The following is a 23,494-nucleotide window of genomic DNA, read 5'->3' on the forward strand; positions in this document are numbered from 1 at the left end:
GACCTTATGTTTTGCTGGGGGGGGAATAACTGATGAATATACTCTGTTCCATTCATGTTTACAGTGTGCATGGGATTATCACTTAATTATCTTTATAGTTTCTAGATTTTTAGAGTCCATTTTCTTCAGTGTCTTTATTTTCTATGTACACAAGGGAGCAAGGCATATAATATGTAGAGAAGAAACCTCTCTTAGAATTAGAAGGTTAGGTTAGAAGAACCGTCCTCTATAAAAAATAAAAAAAAACGCGAGAAAAAGCGTGGCAGATAATAGCGGACCGACTGAATGATAGTCTAAAAATATACATTTATGAACTACTGCTCTTAACTGAAACCATTCAATGAGTCCCTTGTCATTTGCAAAAGCAAACAGTTGTACACTTTGCATTAAAAGCGAGCAGTGGAAGTTACTATGACTTAGGAAATTTATATTTTAAGCCCATGAGAGAGAGAGGGAGGAACAGAGTGAAAGAGATATTTACGCATCATACTCTAGCATTGTAGAAAATTGATCTTCATGGTAAATTTCCTGAGTAACATTATCTTCTGCTTACTTTTAAGGCAAAGAGTACAACTGTTAATTTGTGCAAATGATTAGTAACCTAATCCTTGAATGGAATGATTATGACGGTTTCAGTTCAGAGCAGTGGTCAGTTAATGTATATATTTACGCTATTTACGCATTCAGTCGGTCCACGATCGTCTGCTACGCTTTCTCTCGCTGTTTCATTACAGCGGCCGTGTTTCTTTTCTTTTTATACAAAAAAATGTGTTTCACGTCATCATACTTCCACAAGAAGCTGCTGCTCACTCTGTATAAAGTATGTACAATGCATATTCTCCATTTTGGCATCAGTAAATCTGTGATCGACCTCGCGGTCTTTTGAGGAAAGCCGTGGACGCGCATCTATCTGAATTACTTCAGCCTGGCTCGACCTAGTCGCTCCTCCTCAGCCTGGCTTGGCCTTCGTGAAACGCACCAAGCCAGGATGCACAGATTAGACTAGGTCAAGCCTCGCTTTATCAGTTATCCTGGATTTATATATTCGGCTTTTGTGAAACAGGCCCCAGGTCAGACAGTTTACTGTTTAGCAGGACTGCTACAGAGTATACAGAGTTACATCTTTACAAGTAAACGTCTTCATTCAGGTGCCTGTAGGAACTTTGCAATCAGTTCACAGGGCGATACGTTACAAATTAAAGTCACCGCTTTGTAGATTTCCACAGAGCACGCTTTCTGATTTACTGGCAAAAGAATAATTGATTTATCTAAAGGTAAAAAACAAGCAGCGGAATGAAGAGGGTGTGAAACCGATACTGCATGGTCTGGCCACCTCTGCCTGAGCCAATGAGCAGCCCCAGAAGCTGCTCCGAAACTACTGTAAGGCTGCACGCCTGGCAGGTGGACAAAAACACTGTTGAACATTAGAACAAAATATGCATAATGAGTTCACTGTGCTGAGATACTTCCCATTGTGTTCAGTGTGAGTTTAATTTCTCTGCAGAACATTGTGAGACAACACATGCGTTTCTATTAAACAACAAAAGCAGCCAAGCAATTCAATTTAGGTTTTTAATCATTATTATAAGGCCAGGAGTGCTTGATTATGTAAAGGTCACACTGTGAAGTAAACTGCAAGATACAGATACCTTAACATACAGGAAAATTGCGCAGAAATAATCCACAGCAGCATGCATAATGGCTTTACGGTGTCTTTATTCAAGTGCTTTCAGTGCAACAAAATGAATCAGCCTTAACAAAAGGCCACACAAACAGGCAGAAAGAACCCTGTGGATGGAGAGGCACATTTACAGCTACAGCATCGTTGAACATCAAAACTTCCTGTTGTGCAGCTCAGCAACCTTCCGCAGAGAGTCTCTTTGGTTTGAGCTAAGTCTGGTTTTGCCGCTCACCTTCCGCCACTGAAGAGCACCATGGCTGCTCGCTACCTGAGACAGAGATAATCACAAAACAATGATAAGTAATGCTGTGTTCAATGTAGGGGAGAATCATGACCTGAATTTCGTCCCCAAATATCTCCCAAATAGGGGTGTGCAAAAAAATCGATTCACATTCGTATCGCGATTCAAGCTCTACCAATTCAAAATTGATTCATAGAATCCAAAAATCATTTTTTTTTTTTTTTGTAATGCCGTGTATACTATTGTCCTGAAATGAGTTTAGCTCGCCATTCCCATAGATGGCGCTGCGTCGAATTCACACTGACGCCTGGGCACTCTTGTCATAATCAAAAGAAGAACAAGTGCAGCAGAAGTAGTTTAGTCTGCGCAAACAATGGCAAACCTCACAGAAATAATTATTCAACCTGCTCCATCCTCATTGAAGGTGAGAGTTTGGGGATATTTTGGCTTTTATAACCTCGAGGGGAAGACGGAACTTGATAGGAATCATGCTATATGCAGGCTTTGCAAAGCGAAAGTTAAGTATTTTGGGAACACCACAAACTTCAGAACTCACATGGTACGCCATCACCCAGAGATTAACATTAAAGACGTGGACAAACAACAACCTAAAGTACCTAACATGTCAGTCAACCAACGCACTCTCTTTCAATGCTTTAAACTCCCACCCAACTCTGTACGAAAAGCTGTACGAAAAACAGTTTTATTTTATACTTGAATTAAATGTATTGGAAAGCTGGCCAAAGCTTGGCACTTTGCAGTTTTTAGTAATTTGTTGTGTTTCTATTATTTTTAATTTTATGTCTACTGCAATCACATGGGAAAAGTAACTACATTTACATACTGTGAATCATTTTTTTAATCGAGAATAGTTTTGAATCGAAAATCGATTTTGAATCGAATCGTGAAATTTTCTGAATCGTACACCCCTACTCCCAAATGCAGAGGAAACAAATAATCCAGCAGTCAAGTTCTTCCTGTAAAACAATCAAATAATAATAATGTTCTCACCATACTGTTGATATCTTCCATCATCTGGCTCGTTGTGGCCAGGTGAATGTTGAGGACAGTGGTTTCCACCCAGGCGTTATCTGTGTTCCTGCAGTCATCCACATAACCCTCAAACACCTAAAACACAGCAACTGCATGTTAGAATCAACAAAGTTCCTCAATGTCAGAGTCAAGAAAAGCATGTTTAAATTTAGTATCATTCATCTAATTAATTTAATTAGTGTTTTGCTAAACACTAATCAAATCAACAGGTTTGATCCCTCACAACAGCCATGTGTCACTGAACAAGCCACTGCTGACAAGAGCCTCTTCTACTGTAAATGCAAAACATTTTAGTAGTAGAAGACTTTGGTGTGATCAGATGTCAGAGATTGTCAGAGGAAGTCATCTTGCTTTTGTCCACCCCATTTATATAAATGAGGGTGGGTGGGCTAAATAATAGAAACACCTCTCAGTATAAGGCAAGACAGTTCAATAGCACCACAAACTGCAGCTTCCAAAATGATCTTACAGTTCAGTACAGTATCATACAGATTATACAGCTGAATCAACATCTCTTTAAAACAGTTTGAACAAAAACTGACCATTACACCTTCATGAAGGGAGGACTTATTGCAGGACTGTTCTATTAGACCACATCAGTTATTGATAGGGGACTATCCAGCTACAAAGTTGGTCCCTATAAACCTAGAGGCTATTTAGGATTCCCAATCAAGTCCATAAGTCCTCTCAGGTCTTTAGATAAAGGGCTCGTGGTTGTGCCCAGCTCTTGTCGTGATCAAGCTTTTACTCTCATGGCTCCTAATTCATGACTCCTTCTGGAGGTCCGATCAGCAAACTCTGTTGATTGTTTTAAAACTCATCTCAAGACCTAATCATTGACAAATGTATGTTATAGATGCTTCCTAAACTAGATTTGTTTTCATTATTTAATAATTCTAGCTTTTCTTTGATTTAAATATTTATTCAGATACATTTTACTGTTGTTTTACTTACTTTACTACCAGTTTTGTAGTTGACTTTTTCATCTAAATTGAACCTGTTACCAGCTGCAAATAACATGCGGCTGCCCCCTGGTGTCTGGCTTCTTCTAGCTGCTTTCTCTAAATGGTTTTATTGACAAGTGATGTGTTTACATGTGTACATCTCTACTTCATGAATTTATTGTTGCTTTTTATTTCCCCATTGACTTTCTTATTCGTCTAAACTGCCGTCTGTAAACCAAATTGACCCTTGAAGCTCTATGAAGGCAAACCAAAGTGTTAAACAGACCTACCTTTGTTCCCTCTGATACTTTTGCATTTATTTCTTCATACAGCTTCTTTCCCAAAGTTCTAATCAGAGTCACTGGCGTGTGATCGGCAGATTGGACAGGTCCCTGACAGTTTCAAAACCACAACAGAAAGTTACATTTATTGGAACAGCTCAAAAAAGTAAAAACCAGCTGAAGTGAACAAACAGCGGGACTCACCCCAGGTAAAGCCAAGGTTCCCTGGCTCTCATCCCAAACCACCAGGTACTCCAAAACAGATCTCTCACAATCTCGCCAGCTAATAATAATAATAATAATAATAATTTAAAGTCATAGATCAGGCCATGCAATCCAGTGGTGGTGAAACAACTTTTTAAAAAGCAATGTAAGGACGTGAGAGGTCCTACCGTGTAAGCACAAAGTCAGCATTCAGATTTGGACCAAGGTGGCTCAGTGCACCTCGTCCCCTGATGCCCGTCCTCCCTGCTGGGTTTCTAATGACAGATCAGATAGGCTACACATCAGACACCAAGACATGTCTGTAAGGTTACTATAAGTGCTATGTGATGCCTTGTATATCTTATCGAGTATCATACCTGTAATTATCTAAGGCTTCTGATTCTGATCTGTAAGGCGAAAGAATAAATGAAACACAAGATAAGGAGCTCAGAGGCCTTGTAATGAGATAGTGTACACTGGGTTAGGTCAGAAAGGTTAGTTATTCATTTATGTAAAATATATTTTAAATACATTTTTATTTCTGCTTTAAGATGTTTTAATAGGAACAATCTTGTTATTTTGACAAAAACACCTATAATGACTTGTCTTAGCTGCACATATATACAGACACCAAGCCTAATAGGAACAACACATGTATGGTCTTCTCTTGGTAAAAACATACCCATCAACATGGTCCTCACTGTCTTCAGAAGCGTAATAAGCCGGAATGTATGAGCTGAAACTGACCTGAAAAAAAGAGGACATGAAACAACATAGATCCAATAAACCATCTTTTTATGCAGTGATGTTGTGAGGACCAGCAGCTTGTGCAAATGTATGTGAAATACCTCCCATGGCACCTTCTCCTCAGGGACAGGGAAGCGTTTGACTTTGCTGTTGGGGTAGTGAAACTGACGGGCGTTCACGTGGAACCCGTCTTCTTTCTCTGATGTATAAATGTCAGGGGACTCGTCTGTTGTAGTTAATGCTGCAGGGAAGAATAAAAGTGAGCGCGTAACATATGTGTAATATGTTAACAATAATAATGAATGAGAAAGTTAGTTTCTGACTTAGTGGTTGTGTTTCTTTTGCTGCAAACCCCTGAGATTTCAGACTGTCCATAATCCATTGCAGGGCTTTGGCTGACTGGTCGACCTGATGTGATGAAATAAAAGTAGGTCAAACACATTGATGACTGCTTATAAAACATTCGAAGATGACTGATTTTCCACCGAGGACATCTGGAGAGAAGATTCAACAAACACACATCAAGAAGTGTGTCATCTCTTTTCTGCATCATGCATTTTGCTCCCACAGCATAGCGTCAAATGTTACAGACACAGGTACAACATCAGTAATAACCAAAAATCAGGTCACAACCTGCTCCTCTATTCGAGCCAGTCTTTGCACCATGGCAGCAAAGCTCGTCTCATCTTCCCGCTCCAGTCGATCGGTTAAGGTGGTAACCCTCAGGAAACAAACAAACACAGTGTGGGTGCCTGGTATTTATTTGACTATAGTTTAATGTTAACTACTCTTCATGTTTAGTCAAAGTAGAATTTGAGCCTCATCAAACCTTAAAAACATTGACTATGTTGCTGCATTATTGAAGCCATAGTTTGTGAAATCTTGCAGAGAGTTAGATGACAAAAATAATACCACTCTTATGTTTGTCCGTTAAATATTAATCTACAGCCTCCAGTGATTTAGTTTAGCACAAAGACCGGAAACGGGGAAACAGCTAGCCTGGCTCTGTCCAAAAGTAACTAATCTAACTGTCTTCATATTTAACAGACAAACATGAAAGTGGTATCAATCTTCTCATGTAACTCTTGGCAGGAGAGAAAATAAGTATATTGCCCAAAACGTTGAACTATTCCTTTAAACCTGTTTTTGCTGTGGCTGGAAACAACGCTGAAGACCGCAATGCAGGGGTGGTCAAAACCAAAACAAGACGCTCAAAAGCACCCTCTCTGTAGGTTTTTCCCTATAACCAACACCTTTTCATTTGAACCATTATTGATACAATAATATTGATTGGGTATATTAAAGTTTATTTCCAACTGGGTGTCAAATCTGGTAATGTTTTTATGACCTTTCCTTTGTCGTTTTTGCTGTAAAATACTGAATAGTTGTATCTCTACAGGACTCTAAAAGTTCAAATGAAACAATTTGTGGAAGTTCTCGACTAAAACATAACTAAGGTGTGACAAGAGGTCTCACATAGACAGAATTACTCTAGAGGACTGTTACGCAGCTACTCTGGGCTACATTCCTGTGGGAGTTTTACATTTGAGCCGTGTCCAGGATGCGTCGCTCCATGCTCTGGCTCTGCTCCTGCTGTGTGGACAGCAGGTATCTGTCCTTCATCAAGGCCTCCCACGACAACAGCTTCTCTTCCTCCATCTGAGGAAGCTCACTCTCTGAAAAACAGCGTCAAATGCTTGTTCATTACCTTATCTAATCGTGTGTATGCAAAGTGAGCATCAGACCAAAATCAGTCACAGCGTCGACTGTGAAGGGATCAAAGGTCATTGATCAGGAGTCGTTGGATGGCAGGAGAAAGTTCAGGGGCTACGATCTCTCCTCATGCACAGCCAAAATTGTATGTATCGAGATTTTTTGGCCACGATTTTGAAGTGCTCATATTATATATTAATAATTATTTATTATTATTATTTATTATTATATATTAACTTCACATTGCTGCAGCTCCTCTTTTCACCCTGTGTGTTGAGCTCTCTGTTTTAGCTGCCGACTGAGGCATAACACTTCTATTCCATCTTTGTTGGGAGTCGCACATGCGCAGTAGCTAGGTAAGGACTACTAGCCAGTCAGAATCAGAGTATGAGGGTGTGCCACGCTAGCAGCTAGGCGAGCATTATAACGTGTTACAAAGTGACGCACGTTTGTCACGGAAGTAAAGGCTGGACTACAATAGAGCTGTTTGGAGCAGTTTGTGAACAGTGTTTTCTGTTGGAGATGGTAAGTCCCTTTGGGGTGGACTTTGGGCTTTTTCACTTTTTAAACCTATAACGTACACAAAAAAGATATATAACACAATAAAGGAAAGGGAAAAAGCCAAAAAGCATAATATGAGCACGTTAAAATCAATTTTTTTCCCTAGAATCGTGATTTAAAAAATAAATTCACCTAAGCATTTTCTGTTTATATGGTACTGCTGACGGTGACTACATCATATTCGTTTTCTGACCGAAAGCAAAAAATGCAGAAAATAAATGTTATGTACTTCTTTACAAACGAAGCAAATGTCAGACTCACGTGATGTGCCATTTTTTAGAAAACAATTAGTCTTTAGAAATGTCTCATGATATATTGTCTCTAGAAGTGTATTATCAACTTTTTTTTTGTTAAAGAAGGAAAACAAAATCGCAATACCCAATTCTATTGAATCGCAATACTAGAATCGCAATAAATATAAAATCGCAATACAAATCAAATCAGCATCCATGTATTGTGAAAGAATCTAATCGGGACCAAAGCATATTGTCCCAGCCCTACAAAATTCCATACTGATATTAACAACTGAACCATCTCCGAGACGGCTGAGCAAACCACACCTTCTGATGAAGGCCATGAGATGTGCCTGAAAGATCTGGAAAATTTCCAGCAAGTGGTTATTTTTTTTTTTTTTTTGTCAAACTTCTACTTCCAAGGTCAATAATGAACCTAATAATTGTAAACTATTAATTGTAAACAGTTGTCATGGAGTTGGTTTAGTTGTCATCATGTGACTGACCTAAGCATAGGATTTCATGATAACATATGGCTGTAAATAGGTGTAAATTGTGCCCCCATAATAAACAAAAAAGGTCATAAAAGTTCTCAAATGAAGAAAAAATGCTTGTTTTGCCAATGCATTTTCCAATGCCAATGCATTTCTGGGAATATGACCTTATTTCTTCAAGGATAACAATCTAGCTCATGAATGCACCACTGTAGTCTGAAATCAGTAAGAAGGTAGGTGCATGATAAATAAATCTTTTTAACAGAGTGATAAAGCTAAAACTAGAGTGGAAGTCTGCAGCATATAACCATGAAGTCCACTACTGCAGCAGACCGAGATAAATAAGTCAATACTTACTAAACTCTTTACTTATGATGGGGGGCCTGCACAATATTATGTTCCTGATGAAGAGGTAAAGATGGCTGAAGATGATGAAAGGAGGAGGGGCAGCAGGGTGGCTGTGGTACTCCTTGATTAGCTCGTATCTTTGAAACTTCCATATTCTGTCTGTGTTGTCCTGAACTTCCTGGAATGAATAGCTGTGCAGAACCACAGAGAGAGACGGAGGATGAAAAGGGAGCACTGATTATAAAGTGGAATTAAGGTATTATTAGCATTGCAGAGAAAAGCTCAAAAATATGAGTTAAGACACACACGTGGTGGAGAACTCACTTGAAGATGGCTATGAGCAGGTTGAGCAGCAGTATGTTGGCAAAGAGCAAGTATATACAAAGCATGATGATGGTGAGCCACTCAGGGAAAGCTGGTGTTTGGTTTTCATTCAGCACCGGACACTTGGGCTTCAGAGGATCGGTGCCATTCATGCTGCAGGAGTTTATGTCAAACGTAGTATCTACAGAAGACAAAAGATTGTTTTCATGTGGTAATAATATCTTAATTCAAACAACTAGATTATAGCCTTGTAAATGTTAGTAATTATTAAGTAATTTTACACTTGACAAAACTACAGCGTTTCAACTACAAAGCAAGTAGTCTATATCGACGACGTTTCATTTCCGGGATTGTTCAGGTGCCACCGGAAATTCCCTATATATGTCCCTAATTTTCGGCCGGATGTCCGTTTCCTTCCGCTTTCTTTGTGTTGGCATTTTAAACGCCGGTCGATTTATGAGGACTATGGTTAACTGCTCCTCAGATCTCTGCTGGTTTAAATCCAGACAGCGAGCTAAAGTTTTAGTACACGTTCCACCAAAACAAGTTCTTTCCTGAGGCCATTTTGCAGAGGCACTGTCATTGTGTCTGGCACTTAGCGCCGCCCAAGATGATTGTGATTGGTTTAAAGAAATGCCACTAAACCAGAGCATGTTTGTCTCCCATCCTGGAATGTTGTGTGGACTAGCCAGATCTTCCTCCGCAGCGCTGTGGAGGTAGGTCTAGCAATGTGAGACTACAAAGCAAGTAATACTATTTTCCATCTCTACTCACAATCAATATTTGTGGGGAAATTCCCAAATATGATGAGGTACGGCTCATAAATTGCCCCGCGGACAATCCAGTCCAGCCGATTGTCATTGTGGATGAGGATGCCTTGTTTGGCCACACCATATGCAACCACCCAGATACTCAGCAGAAACATGAAGAAGAACATATCCATCATCTGGGGGACAAACAGACATCAGTCACAGACTAGAAACATCTGTGGACACATCTGAATACTGCAACCTGTGACATGTACTGTAATGTATGTACAGCAGAGACTTTATTTTCTGGTGAGTGACTTTTATTGGGCTACATTCTCAAAATTAAAATTTAAGAAACTTGGATTTGTCAGTCTGCACACTGCCTAAAGCAGCTCTTCTGTATATTTATCAGTGACAAGTTTCAGTATTTAAAAGGTTGCCCTGTTGTTCGAGGTATCATCTCTGCACAGACCATAATTAGGTTTGACTCTCTGTGAGGGAACAAACAGACCAGCTGCAGCACTTTTATTTAATACAAAGTCCATATCTCATCTACAAACACCAGATGGAGGCCCAGTGAGGCAGAAGCCTCTTTTTGTATTAGATAAAAGGTGTTTTGGAGCGTAGAATTGTGCTCTGCAGTTGCTCCCACATTACATCAGGTCGGCATTCATGACATTTGCCTCTCACCATCTTCCTGACTATGATGATTTTGGGTCCCAGGGTTCTACTGATGGTGAAAATAGCCATGAGACGGAGGCAGAAGACCACAAAATCGATGCAGAGGAGGATTTTTCCCGCATAGAACAGCTCAGTTGTCAGCCTGAAAAAAGAAAAACATGGTTATTCATAGATAACCAAGAGGGTGAAGAGAACTTCCATGGCCTAAAGTAATTGTTTGGGAGGGAGGAAACTTACCTAAATGCAAGGCCGATAGCCAAGAGAAGGATGGACAGAACATCGAAAATATTCCACAGGTCGTTGATGTACATCCTGGCTTTCTTACGAAACCCAAAACCATCAGGATCATAAAACAACTGAGATAGAAAAGATAAATTAAGTTTGGCAGTTTAGTGATGTAGTAGTCTATATCAACGACGTTTCATTTCCGGGATTGTTCAGGTGCCACCGGAAATTCCGCTGGATATCCCTAATTTTTGTCTGGATGTCCCTCACCTTCCACTTTCTTTGTGATGGCGTTCTTAACTCTGGTCGATTTATGAGGACTATGGTTAACTGCTCCTCAGATCTCTGCAGGGTAAATCTAGACAGCGAGCTAGACTATCTGTCCAATCTGAGTTTTTTGTTGAACGTCTTAAACAACTTATATGTACGTACACTTGTTCCACCAAAACAACTTCCTTCTCGAGGCTATTTTGCAGAGATAACGTTGCTCTGTCCGGTGCTTAACGCCGCCGAAGATGATTGTGATTGGTTTTAAAAAATGCCAATAAACCAGAGAACGTTTTTCTCCTGTCCCGGTATGTTGTGTGGACTAGCCAGACCCTCCTCCGCAGCGCTGTGGAGGAAGGTTTGGCAATGCGAGACTAGTGAAGTAGTTATATACATATTTCTTAGAATAAGGCATCCTCTGGAGGCAGCAATAACAAGTAACCCAGCTGCACTCTCTCACCTGTCTGACCTCCTCACACACCAGAGAGAACAGCCAGATGTAAAGCAGCACCTCCCCAGCAGAGGGCGTGGCCTGGAAGTCAATCATCAGCACCACAGCAAACAGGAAGAGGAAGGCGAAGTAAGACACGATATTCCAGTAAAACTTGACCTGCGGCGAGCTGTACAGGTAGACCAGCCTGGACCAGCTGTCTAGACGCTTCGGGTGCCACACTCTGGAGGGATCACTGTGGACAGAACACTGGGGGTCAGAGACGTTTCAGACACTTTCTTTCCCCTAAGTGACCTGCAAAATCACAACTTTGACAATAACAATAACAAAAATGTAAAATATATAGTCTGCATTGGTCTACTTACAGGCCATGAGAATTTGTTCGAAGTGTACTTCCTGTTACTGTCTCCACTGTCTTGATCTCCTTGTTCTTCGCAGCATCTCTCTGAATGACTTCATCACGTCTAAGGGAGAATTATAACATATTAAGAAACCATAACAATTTTGAGCATCGCTATAGATGTAGTACAAGCATTAGCACATATATGTTAATACATTCAGATATTAAAAGACAAACAACATAAATCAGTTATTGTTAGCAAAGAAAACAGTTAAAGAGGTCTTGCTGCCACCAGGTGCTGTCAAATAAATACAAATGAAATAAATCACTACTATGTTACACCAAATGTATGCATCTATTATGAATGTTATTACTCTTTTATTATTGTATGTACACAGTAACAGAAACACCTTATATTCTATTCAACAGAGGACTGAACAACAGCTTCAGAGCTCCTTGACATGTTGTCATATAACTAAGTCCTTAAACAGATGGAAGATGAAGGACTTGGACTCTGCACTCCTGAAACTAATTTATGACACCAACATGATTTGTATTCTTATGACTAAAGTGGGGGCAATAAAAGCCTTCTTTTGAATTTCATAAAACCACTGTAAATTGTATTCAGTAACCATAGCGGCATTATAGGTTAATATGTAAACATCTTGAGACTTTGGATGTTTTGGTTGTTGAATGACCATGCAAAACAATCATAGGCCAGAATGACTTTGATAAGATGGCTTCCCTTACAGTTTCACACAGGTTAACTGATAGGACTCACCTGAAAACCAAAAAGTCAGTGTAGATAAGTGGGAAGAAGACCATGCAGATCAGCACTCTCCACACAGGGTTGACCACTGAAAGCTCACCACACCAGATCTGTGTCAGAAGAGCCTTGAAGACAGACATGTTATCAGACTGAATCTGCAGCAATCAATGTTGTTGAGATTAAATATGCATGACTCACATCTGGGTCTGGGATCAAAATGAAAGTCTTATTCATCAGTTTTAATTCACTGATCTAAGTTTTTTCTAGTCCAAAACGTTTTGTATTCAACACAGTTTGTGGGGCATGCACTGAATGTTCTACGTTACAGTGCAAACAGATGGCAAATCTTTCAGAAAGTCTCAGAATTTCAAGACATGCTCCTGAGTTCTAAAATTGTTCAAAGCAAAGCCCCTTAAGATTAATCTGAAAGTTTATCTACCTGAACACCTGACTGAGCTACAAAGCTTTTATCATCAGCCTCCAGTGCCAGCCTCAGGCACGTCGTCCTTCCCCAAAATGGAGACACTCGAACCAACAACTTCTGGGCCCGCTCTTCGTCGCTGTTGTGGCACTCACTGAACACACCTGGGAAACACACACACACACACACACACACACAATGAGGAGAAATGATAACCTTGTAACATCCCTATATTTCACATTAGTAAAGCTACTCATTATCTGTAGTATTATACCAATGGCGTGTTTCTCATAGTGATTGGCGAGCTCTTGCATCTCCTTTGCCTCGTCTGCATCACTTCCTTCCTCTGCCATTGTCTTCAGGATCTTACTGGCGGCCAGAGCAGCAGACATGCAGTCTCTACACTGTGCACATGCATATACAGATACAAAAAGATGCAACGCCATACACACACACACACACACACACAAAACACACAAATTACTAATTTTAATCTTTGTCTATATAAGGGTAAGTGTTTTGATCACCTGCTCCCAGGCAATTTCAGCCAGCTCCTTATTGTTCTGGACGACAGCCCAAAGGAAAAGGTCTCTGCCTGGGTCCCTCTGTGCAGCAACATCCTCCCTGAGTGGAGCTTGGGAACTCGTCGGACTTTGAGACAGCTAGATGAAAAGTGAAGGAACGTGCATTAATTGCATGGTTTATCCTTCCAAGGCATGTCCAGACACCAATTTGAAATTTTTTATATATTTTTCTTTAGCTAACTGTTCAATCATCTAAACGCCCAGTCCACAATTCTGGTGGTAAAATATTGAATCCTTTATTCCTTTTTTTATTTGTTGGCCTTAAAGTAATCATTTAAAATAATACTGGAATCAGAAAATATCCTACATGTATTAGTTTGTAAAAGTGAAGAAAAACAACCCAGTTACCAGAATTAATACAGAGGACATGACCTCAGCGTCTTAAGTACCACCAAATTGGATTAGTAGGTATGTATGGTAGATAGTATGAATCACTGAGTTTTGGTTGTCAAACTAACTACATTTATTAAATTGTAAATGATCGATAAATAAACTCACTGATACAGATGTTTCCATAGACATGTTGAAGTGGTTTGTCATTTTGGAGGGGGGGTAGAGGGCCTCGGTGTAACTGCCCAGCAGGGGGCGCACCTCATCAGACACATGAGTCATGGAGATCATTTCGCCTTGCACCGAGTGAGCTCGAGACTTGATGGGGAATGCTTTCCAACTGCTGCAGCAGCTTTGGACCCGCTTGGCCAGCTTGCAGAGAAAGCTGCAGCTGGGCATCCATTTGTAAAGCTTACACAAAGTTGTCTCGTCCTGCAGGAAATCCCTCAGACTCACGCCGTTCTCCAGCAGCAGACTCACAAACAGAGGCTTGTTGCCAACCAGGGCTGAGAACATGGCCCAGTGGAGATCACTGGACTGGATGGGGAACAACAAGCCAGGAGAACACAACAGTTTTTCAGAGCAACACACAATTCTAATTTAATGTGGAGGTTATCATGCAGGGAGGATTGTTCCAAATAAAAAAAAATGTAAAGTGACTGGGATAGCAGTGTGGAGAAATACTTTTATGATACTATTCATTCAATCTTATCATACCACTGGCCTCATATCATTAAAGGTTTCTGATACAAAGTTTTGGTGTCATGCTGCTATTGGTTGAAATCTCCATGTAGAAATTTCCCCCACTCAAACCTTTTGCTATTTCATCGGATGACTTCGACAAAGACAATTATCGTAGGATTATTTCCCAAGTTTTCCCAGTCAGTCCATTACACTATCTTACAGTATCTTAATAAAAACAAGACGGGTTGCAACGCAGTGTCGAGTTCAGAGGATGGCCTTTATTTGTCACTCCTGACAGTCTGACAAAGATTGCTGCTGGTGTTGGTGTGACAGTATGTTGTATATTAGGTGAACCCACCTTCCACTGGCTCTCCTCAGTGAAGATTTCAGTCTCAGCTATGTCCACTCGGTTCCATGCTATAGCCAGCTCCAGCTGCCTCTTCCAGCACTCACTCCCCAGGGACTCGCTGCTCCTCGAAGCTGAGAGAAGAATTTATAGTGACACAACTTATGTGACACTCAACCAACAGTTAAAAACGACAAAATATCATTCAATTTAATTTTTTTAGCACTTTATATTCTGTAACATGACAAAAGTCAGGGTCACACTGCATGATCAAGCAGCAAGTAGAAAGGCTTTACTCAAAAACAACTTTGTTGCTACAGACCCAATAAAGACAGCAGATGTGCTCGCTGAATAAGATGAGGACTGCCTGGAAATGCATTTTAATATTCCATTGCTAATAGAGCTCAGAGACGGAAATAAAAGTAGGCAAAGTAGTTAAGCTAGAATGATGAATCATCACTATCAAAACGCTAACTGAATGTCCAGTGTGGTGGACTCACTTTTAGTGCACTTTGGCTTACTATGCTTTTAAACAATATGCATTATGCTTGCTATAAATGGATTTTGTCAGCCTTTCTCAAGACCAGCAATAGTAGAAACACGTTTGCAAGAAGCAGTCGATTAATCTGTTGATTATTTTCTCGATTATTCGATTAGTTGTTTGGTCTATAAAATGTCAGAAAATGGTGAAAAATGTGGATCAGTGTTTCCCAAAAGCCCCAGATGACATCCTCAAATGTCTTGTTTTGTCCACAACTCAAATATATTCAGTTTACTGTCACAGAGGATAGAAGAAACTAGAAAATATTCACATTTAAGAAACTGGAATCAAAGAATTTTTACTTTTGTCTTAAAAAATTACTCAAACTGACTAATCGATTATCAAAATAGTTGGCGATTAATTTAAGAGTTGGCAACTAATCGATTAATCAATTCATCTTTGCAGCTCTAGAAGCACTACACATTTTTCATGAATAGATTAGGTATGGCTATTAATGTCTTTTTGTATAGAAAGCAATCGTTAAGGGGAAAAATCTGCAAGAATATCTGTGTTGGTTTTCGATCTCGGGACATTTGATACCACAGTCCAGTCGATTAGTCTTCTATGAAGCAACATTATACTTGCTAAGAGCCAGTTTGGCACTGAGCCTTTTCTTCTTCATACTTAACGATGTGCTGTATGCCTACAGTCAGTCTGGTCTGGTACTGAGCATCTGCATGAAACCCAAATACCTACCTTTGAGTAGTGCTTGAAGTATAGCCACATCCACATCCCCATGATTGTCCTCGCCTATTGTGAAAATTGTCAGCAAGTGAGACATCCTGATGATGTCCTGAATCTGGCACAGAAAGGAGACACAATGTGTGGGATTTCGAATCAACTCTGGACCTAGGAACAGCTAGGAGACCCTTGCCAGAGCTTCTGATTAGGCTCATAAGGCAAGAGTTCACAGGTTTATTTTGGGGCTAGACTTTTAGCTGTGAAAGTAACCAATGAATGTATTAAATCAATTCTGAAATCAATTGGTAGCCTAAGAAGGGAGGCTAAGATAGTGGTGATGTGATCATGTCTTCTTGAATTTGTTATGATCCTTAATCGAAAGAGAGAGAGAGAGAGAGAGAGAGAGAGAGAGAGAGAGAGAGAGAGAACCCTGAGCCTTGTGGCACACCACAAATAACATGTACCACAAGGTAGAGGATGAAGTATCACCAGTAGCAATGGCAAACATTTTATTTTTTAGATAGTATTGGAACGAAACTAGAGTTGTGTCAAAGTGATTAAGCTATGGTCCACAGTATCAAATGCAGTACTACAGTCCAGTAATACCCAGAGGTGTGGACTCGAGTCATGTGACTTGGACTCGAGTCAGACTCGAGTTATGAATTTGATGACTTCAGACTCGACTCGACAAAATGTACAAAGACTTGCAACTCGACTTGGACTTTAACATCAATGACTCGTGACTTCACTTGGACTTGCGCCTTTTGACTCGAGAAGACTTGCTACTTCCCATGAAAACTGGGGAAGAAAATGTTCACACGGCCGCGCCGCTCTCAGTTTATCTGCATCTGTGAAAAAAATGTGCACCACCTGTATGCATGCAGAGAGCACGCGCGCTGCCTGCACGACATCCAATCACTGTAGTCCCACGTTGTTTTGATTCGACAGCATCTAAGCAGGCACATTGCAAGACAACCAATGAAGCAACAACGCGCCAGTTGGCAAAATGATACCGAAGATAGTTTCGTTTGGCTATAAAAATTACGAGGTAGTCGACAAAAAAAGAGTTGCAATTTGCAAAACATGCGGGCCCTTATTTGATTAATGTCATTGTATAAAAAGAGGTTTAAATAAATACAAATCTTACAGACATACATGATTTGTATAAATTTTATTTCTGTGGTAAGAGGACTTGAAATGACTCGAAACTAAAATGGTAGGACTTTGGACTCGACTTGAGACTTGTTGGCTTTGACTTGTGACTCGACTCGGGACTTGCCTCATCTTTGACTTGACTTGACTCGGGACTCAAGGGCAAAGACTTGAGACTTACTTGTGACTTGCATTACAATGACTTTGTCCCACCTCTGGTAATACCAGTATGGAGCAGCCACCATCATCAGATGCAAAATATAGTTGGCATACCTATAATACTATTTTTAAAAATACTGTTAAATTTACATTTTACCAATGCTCTAGGGAGTGCTCAGAGTGAAATGTCTTCATTCGCAATTATGGTATGGATTGCAGACATGGTCCCAAGAGAATAAATTGTAATAACTTGGATCCCCTGAATTTTTATCTAGCGCTGTCATTGGGTCCGAATTCCAATTTGTCAAATACTTGGTTTATGATTAAATACCTGCAAAACTAATGACGTTCCCATCAGCTTCAGCTGTGTATTAGCACTAAATGTTAGCATACTACTAACATGCTGAATAGTACTAAACATGAAGATAGTAGTAAGAAAGAAACGGTAGCTTGTAAATTGGTCTGTATTTGTTGAGGTCATCAGTGTGTTCACATACCTTCTTTGTCCATTCTATGATCTCAAGGTCGGGAAAGTTTTCATATTCTTGGCCAAAGAACTTTTTCATTAACTGGTGGATGAGGGCGATAGTGACCCGGGTCAATGGCAGTCCTGCCACCTGGGCGATCACATCTGCTATTCTCCCAGAGCCCTCCAAGATCACACATGGTGTACCATTCAGCATGGCATTGTAGATGGTCTGAGACGAGACACACAATACAGTCAGAGACAAGACAAGAAAGAGAGAGAGACAGAAAACAGATTACTCACATTTAGAGTGCCTGGTCCTCCTTCCAAAACCACACACACCACAGGGATGGTCATGTGACTCTCTGGAGGTTAGACAATAAAGAATCACTATTAAAAGGACGGATAAAAAACAATCAGATTTGAGATGTTATCTGTGACAGCTGGTTGCTTTTGCAGACATTGCATCAGCTATTTTTAACCTTCATTCCCAAGATGCTTTCCAGAGATGCATTTCTCCAGATGGCTACGTAGTTCAATCTCTACACCGTACTGTCCCTGCGTGCCATCGTCCACCAGCAGGAAGTGGGTGTGGTTGTCATCGAGGCAGGAGAGTCGGCCCTGGCTCTCGATGTCCATCAAATAATGGGCTGGGAAACAACCCTGAAGACAAGAGGAGGACGAGGGAAAGTGATGGAGAAGAAGACGTATGCTATGCAGAGACAAGCCACATGTGTGAATGTGTTTATCGTACCTCTGAATGCACCAAAGCCTCCCTGTTGTGAATCATTCCCCATGTTGCGACTCCGATGGCCACGATCTGGCCCTGCATGGCGCTGCTCAGGGCGTGGTCCCTAACAGCCTGCCCTACATGCTTCATCACACCTGTGTGCATACCACCGCTGATGATCCACGCACCTGTGTATATCATGGGTCACAAATTCAATAGACCATATGTCCACATACTTTGACCCATAAATGTTTTACAGTATTTTCAAATACTATATAATGGCAAAAACATTTGGATATCCACACATATGTTATTATTGAGCATGTTGGTCACTCTTCGCAGCCAAGATATAGTTCCACACATAACCACTCATAAAACCTCAACCTGTCTTTCTTACACTTGGATTTTTGTACAGATTACACAAGTGATATGTTAATCAGTGAGCTTTAGAGGTGCTGGTAGGCAGGTTTTGTTATCTTCTGAGCGAGCCAGGGGTTTTCCCCCTGCTTGTAGTCTTTATGCTAAGCTTAGCTAACTGGCTAATACGGGGTCATCCCTATGTTCCCCGGGTCCTATGTTCCCCGGGTCCTATGTTGCCTAGGTTAGGGTTAGGGTTAGGACAGCCCGTAGGCCTACATAGGCTTATTTGCCATAGAATTAGGGTTAGGGTTAGGATTAGGACAGCCCGTAGGCCTACATAGGCCTATTTGCCATGGAATTTGGCAGTAATGGTGGAAAAAGTAACAGACCGGGGAACATAGGACCCTTTTTTTGAAAAAGGGTCCTATGTTCCCCAGTCACATACAAAGAGGGGAACATAGGACCCAGGGAACATAGGACCCGGGGAACATAGACACGCTCCCACCACCAGTTAGCATACAGGCAAATATCAGATGTCAATCAAACTGGAAGTGACATATGAAAGCTGCTGCTAATTAAACTCAACTAAGGGACCATTTGGTATGGAATGGACCACCGGAGGAAAATAGGGGAGGGTCATGTCTTTTTATTTTTTGCTGAGGGGAGGGTCATCCAACTTTTTTATTCATGAAAAGAGCAAAATTTCAAAGTGGCTTGTTTGGTGCATATTTATCCATGTAGCTCTCAGTCTCGTCCCTCTAACAGATGGTCTGACCGCATACACGGAGTTTGCTGGGGGGGCAGGAGGAGCACTGCCCCTTGGTGGCTCAAACAGGTAATTGCATTGTTTAAAAAATGAGTGGAATAATTACATCTGGCATGACCAGATATTTTATAAATATCTTAAATAACACAAAACAACTAAATGGTGATAGGTAATACATCAGATTTCAAATACTGCTTTATTAAAAAGAATATTTCCTGGCTGACGATGGGAGCAGCAGGACGCAAAAAACGAAAATTACTGTTGCACTAGTCTGGACATCTTGCCGTGCCAACGTTGCAATAAAGGTTTCCTAAATGCCATGTATATACATTTGATGTCAGCGTACTAATTGGTTGCGGGTTTTGTGTAGATTTGGACTTTTATACGTTTATTCCACTTTGTTTAAACGGCGAAGTGGAGAGGCCTAGTTCACCTGTTTGGAGCTGGCTGGTGAATGTGACACTCATATCGGCCTTGCTGGATACACCGTTACCCTTTTTGTGGATCTCCTGATTGCTGTGGATTGCTTTTTTTTTTCCATGTCATTGGATTACGGCAAAATACGGATCTTTTTTTCTCAACGTGTCTTAACGTTTTATGGTGTGACTGCGCTTGGTTTCTGCGTTTAGAGAGGCATCTCAACAGACTGTAGGTCGAACACTGAGTGTTCACTGTTACATTTTAGTTGAATTTAAGCGTCTGTCTATTGTGTTCCAAAACAGCCGTGCCGCGATTTGATTTCATAAGGGCGAATTGTTAAATTGTTACAATGTAACTTAAAAACTTTAAAAATAAACATGTGTTTTGGAATATAATGTTCAGCTTCGGCAGCATGACCTATATGTTAAAATATACACTAACGAAGTCTAGTGGCAAGTCCATAGCAACCAGTGTTGAAGTTTCCCAGTGTCCTTTGCTGGATGGTCTCAATGTTTTATTGTTTTATTTCATGTGAATACTAGTTTACTAAATGAGTAACTTAGTATTTGAAGTAATGCAGTAATGCATGAAGTGTGCATTTAGTTTCCATGCTTATTGTGTTTCCAAAACAATGTTAGTGAGTAAATCTATTGAAATGGCCACCACACCATAACAGAGGAGTGTGATGTGTAAGATGAGAATGCAGAGGTTAACTCCTGCATGTCATGGTTGTAAAAATCAAATGGCATCTGTGCTTCTTGGATAAGTGCGAACTTGCATGCAAGGATACGGACGTGCTTCTTATTCAAATCGTTTTGAAGGGTTATAGGAAAATTATTATTGGCAAGGGAGGATCATGTCTTATTAGGTTAGAGGCCACAAAACCAACAGTCCCTAAGAGGAAAAGGATTTTCCAAATAAATAATTAATGTGTGTTTGCAAAATCTTTCTGGTGCTGCCTCACTACCAACAATTTGCTTTTTTTTTTTTTACATGTGTGTAGCTTGATAGCTGGCATCTTTGAGTACACACATGAACACTACACTTAAAATCCAGTTAAAATGTAAGCAGTATGAAATGGGACACCATCAGTAAGATTAGTAAGCAGTGAATAAGGAAACATTGCACTTTAAATACCACTAGCCTGGGCAGATTGAGTAGACCTTTGAGGCCTATATAGTGTATTTTAGCACATGCAGATGGCCACACACCATAACTACACATGTACTCAGAAAACACGCTTTCACAGTCTCTCTAACCGCTAATCATTGCTACACCTTGAAATCTGAAGCTGACCTGTTGTCTGGGCCACTTTAATAAGACCTCTGTGGAACATGTTCTTGAGACGAGCCTTAAGATAAAAGTTCTTGGCTCCTCCAGTCACTGAGATCAGCAGGTTGGGTGGGGAAAGTTTCCACTGTTCAGTCAATAATCGGTACAGGAGTTCTGGGCTGGTGTCTGTGGACACTCGCACATACTGAGATTGACAGACAGACAGACAGACACAAAAGCGAGGATAAAGACACACAGGCACGCATTCACATGTAATGTTATTATAATGGAGAGATGGTGAAGAGAAGGATGGTTTCACCTTGCCGGTCTTTTGTCCCAAACCACCAAAGCTGATGTCTCCAAAAGCATCTGTGGGCACTTCTCTGACATGTCTGTGTCTGTCCCACGACTCGCCCGTAAAGTCTTCTGGCTTGATGGTTTCATCCACATGGTCGGTCTTTGAGTAGCCACACTTACATACATCCTCTCTAGTGTAGAAACAAAAGATAATGCTTCCATGTTTCCACGTAGACAGTTTGAGGAAAGTGACAACTGCTGGAAACAACAAACAGATTCAATTAACACAACTGCCCTCAGAGTGATTAAGGACGATGCCCCTCTCACATAAACACAACAGAGGGCAGATGCTACATGGTCTCTGTATTACTGTGCAGCAGCAGCAGCAGCAAACTACAAGGTCAGTTCAGAAAATGTCATCACCAACACAGCACAGAGCAGCCTATCCTACCTGACACCTTTTTCAAAGAAGCAGCATTCCTTCTTGTGGATGTTCTCCTTGGTCCAGGAGGCAAAGGCGCAGCACTGGAAAGAAGGGGAGAGAGACAGATGCTTAGCGGGTCTGGCTGCACTGATCGCCAGAGTATGAACCAGTCATGACTCTAACTCAGCTTCCCCCATCCTAAATGCAACATGGGGAAGCTATGGTGCACAGATCTGCCTCAGGCTAAGAGCTGACAGCATGAGCCTCTGCAGTCAGTGCTGTGGGTGCTGGCTCACACTCACAGCACTGCATCAGTGATGTCACAACTAAAGCTGAACAGACTGCTGATTCGACTAGACCTTTCCACCTACGGGACAGAAAGTAGCCGGGCGACAGCTCTGGATCAATAGATAACTGCATTACTGAGAGTGGATTAATTAAATGCCAAATAATAACAATAATAATAATAATAATAATAATAATAATAATAAAAGGATACATCTGTGGTTTGTAAATGATTAATCACATTAAAAAAAGTGTTTTAAAGTATTTGTTGTACTTGTTAGCAAGGGATATAGTACAGGTTTGTCACAAACTGAAAAGTATCCAGTTGTGTAAAGTAACCAAGTACATTTACTCAAGGACTGTACTTAAGTGGACTTATTGGGTACTTTGCCTAAATCTTTCCATTTTATGGTATTTTATACTTCTATTCTACTACATTTTAACTGGGTATATTGTAAATTTACAATCTAAATTTATTTAACTGCGATTGTTACTTTTCAGATGAAGATTTTACAAACAAAATAGTATCAGTTTATGAAATATGATGCATTACGATACATCACTCCAACAACATTTAAGTGCTACTTAGATATTAATGCATCAATGATGATCCATAATAGGATAACACAACACTGACAGGGGCCGTTCTCCATAATAAGTATGTCTATACTTTATCAGATTGTTTGATATCAAGTAAAAAGTAGTGTGACATGCAAACACTCACCTTTTCAATATGAGTAATCCTTTGATTTAGTTCCAGTTGGTATTGCCGCAGCTCCTTCCTTATTTCCTGCGGGTGAACCTTATTCTTTTGTTTAGGCAGCATTTCTGAGTAAGTAAAAAATAAGGAGTTGAGTTGAAACCCTCTGAATGGAAGAAGTGCTTCTTGTGGAGGAAGACTGAAGAGATAAGTGCCAGAGTTTGCATCCTGTCAGTTATGGACTCCTAATCAATAAAACCTGCAGAGCCTGTCTGGGACTTTAGTATAACATATTCCTTTATATTGCTGACATGTGATCTGCATGATCTCGACTTCCTCCACTGAGGCCCCTGGGAATAGCAGGAAACTCTCACCTCCAACAAATGGATTATTAAATTAAGGACCAATACCACATTAAAGTGCACACACTTAACTGTTGATTCGGCCATCAGATCCTGCAATGGCACTAAATCCTTCATGATCTCAACCGGACAGAGAGGCTGATTGCCTTGTTATGTTGCACTGTGAAATGGCTCCACCCTCTCAAAACAATCTCCTCCCATCAAGATC

At 40.6% G+C, this 23,494-nt stretch overlaps 1 protein-coding gene across 1 annotated transcript; it reads right to left on the minus strand.

Annotated features, from left to right (window-relative positions):
* Positions 1-1,558: 1,558 nt before the first annotated feature.
* LOC116049737 (transient receptor potential cation channel subfamily M member 2-like) lies at positions 1,559-23,440 on the minus strand. Its single transcript, XM_031299696.2, has 34 exons — positions 23,350-23,440; positions 22,949-23,052; positions 21,967-22,040; positions 21,538-21,706; positions 21,243-21,423; positions 18,425-18,588; positions 18,153-18,333; positions 17,974-18,035; positions 17,702-17,902; positions 15,909-16,011; positions 14,684-14,805; positions 13,810-14,178; positions 13,255-13,389; positions 13,002-13,131; positions 12,746-12,891; positions 12,319-12,431; positions 11,563-11,661; positions 11,207-11,432; positions 10,492-10,610; positions 10,264-10,396; positions 9,599-9,770; positions 8,825-9,005; positions 8,510-8,691; positions 6,695-6,827; positions 5,785-5,872; positions 5,475-5,559; positions 5,253-5,392; positions 5,087-5,151; positions 4,782-4,811; positions 4,593-4,679; positions 4,405-4,483; positions 4,210-4,311; positions 2,934-3,050; positions 1,559-1,949 (listed from the first exon to the last, which is right to left on the minus strand). Exons 2-34 carry the CDS (start codon positions 23,048-23,050, stop codon positions 1,833-1,835), a joined length of 4,407 nt encoding a protein of 1,468 aa, XP_031155556.1. The 5' UTR covers positions 23,051-23,052; positions 23,350-23,440; the 3' UTR covers positions 1,559-1,832.
* Positions 23,441-23,494: the final 54 nt, after the last annotated feature.

Source organism: Sander lucioperca, chromosome 8, assembly GCF_008315115.2.
Source record: "Sander lucioperca isolate FBNREF2018 chromosome 8, SLUC_FBN_1.2, whole genome shotgun sequence".
NCBI classification, from domain to species: domain Eukaryota; kingdom Metazoa; phylum Chordata; class Actinopteri; order Perciformes; family Percidae; genus Sander; species Sander lucioperca.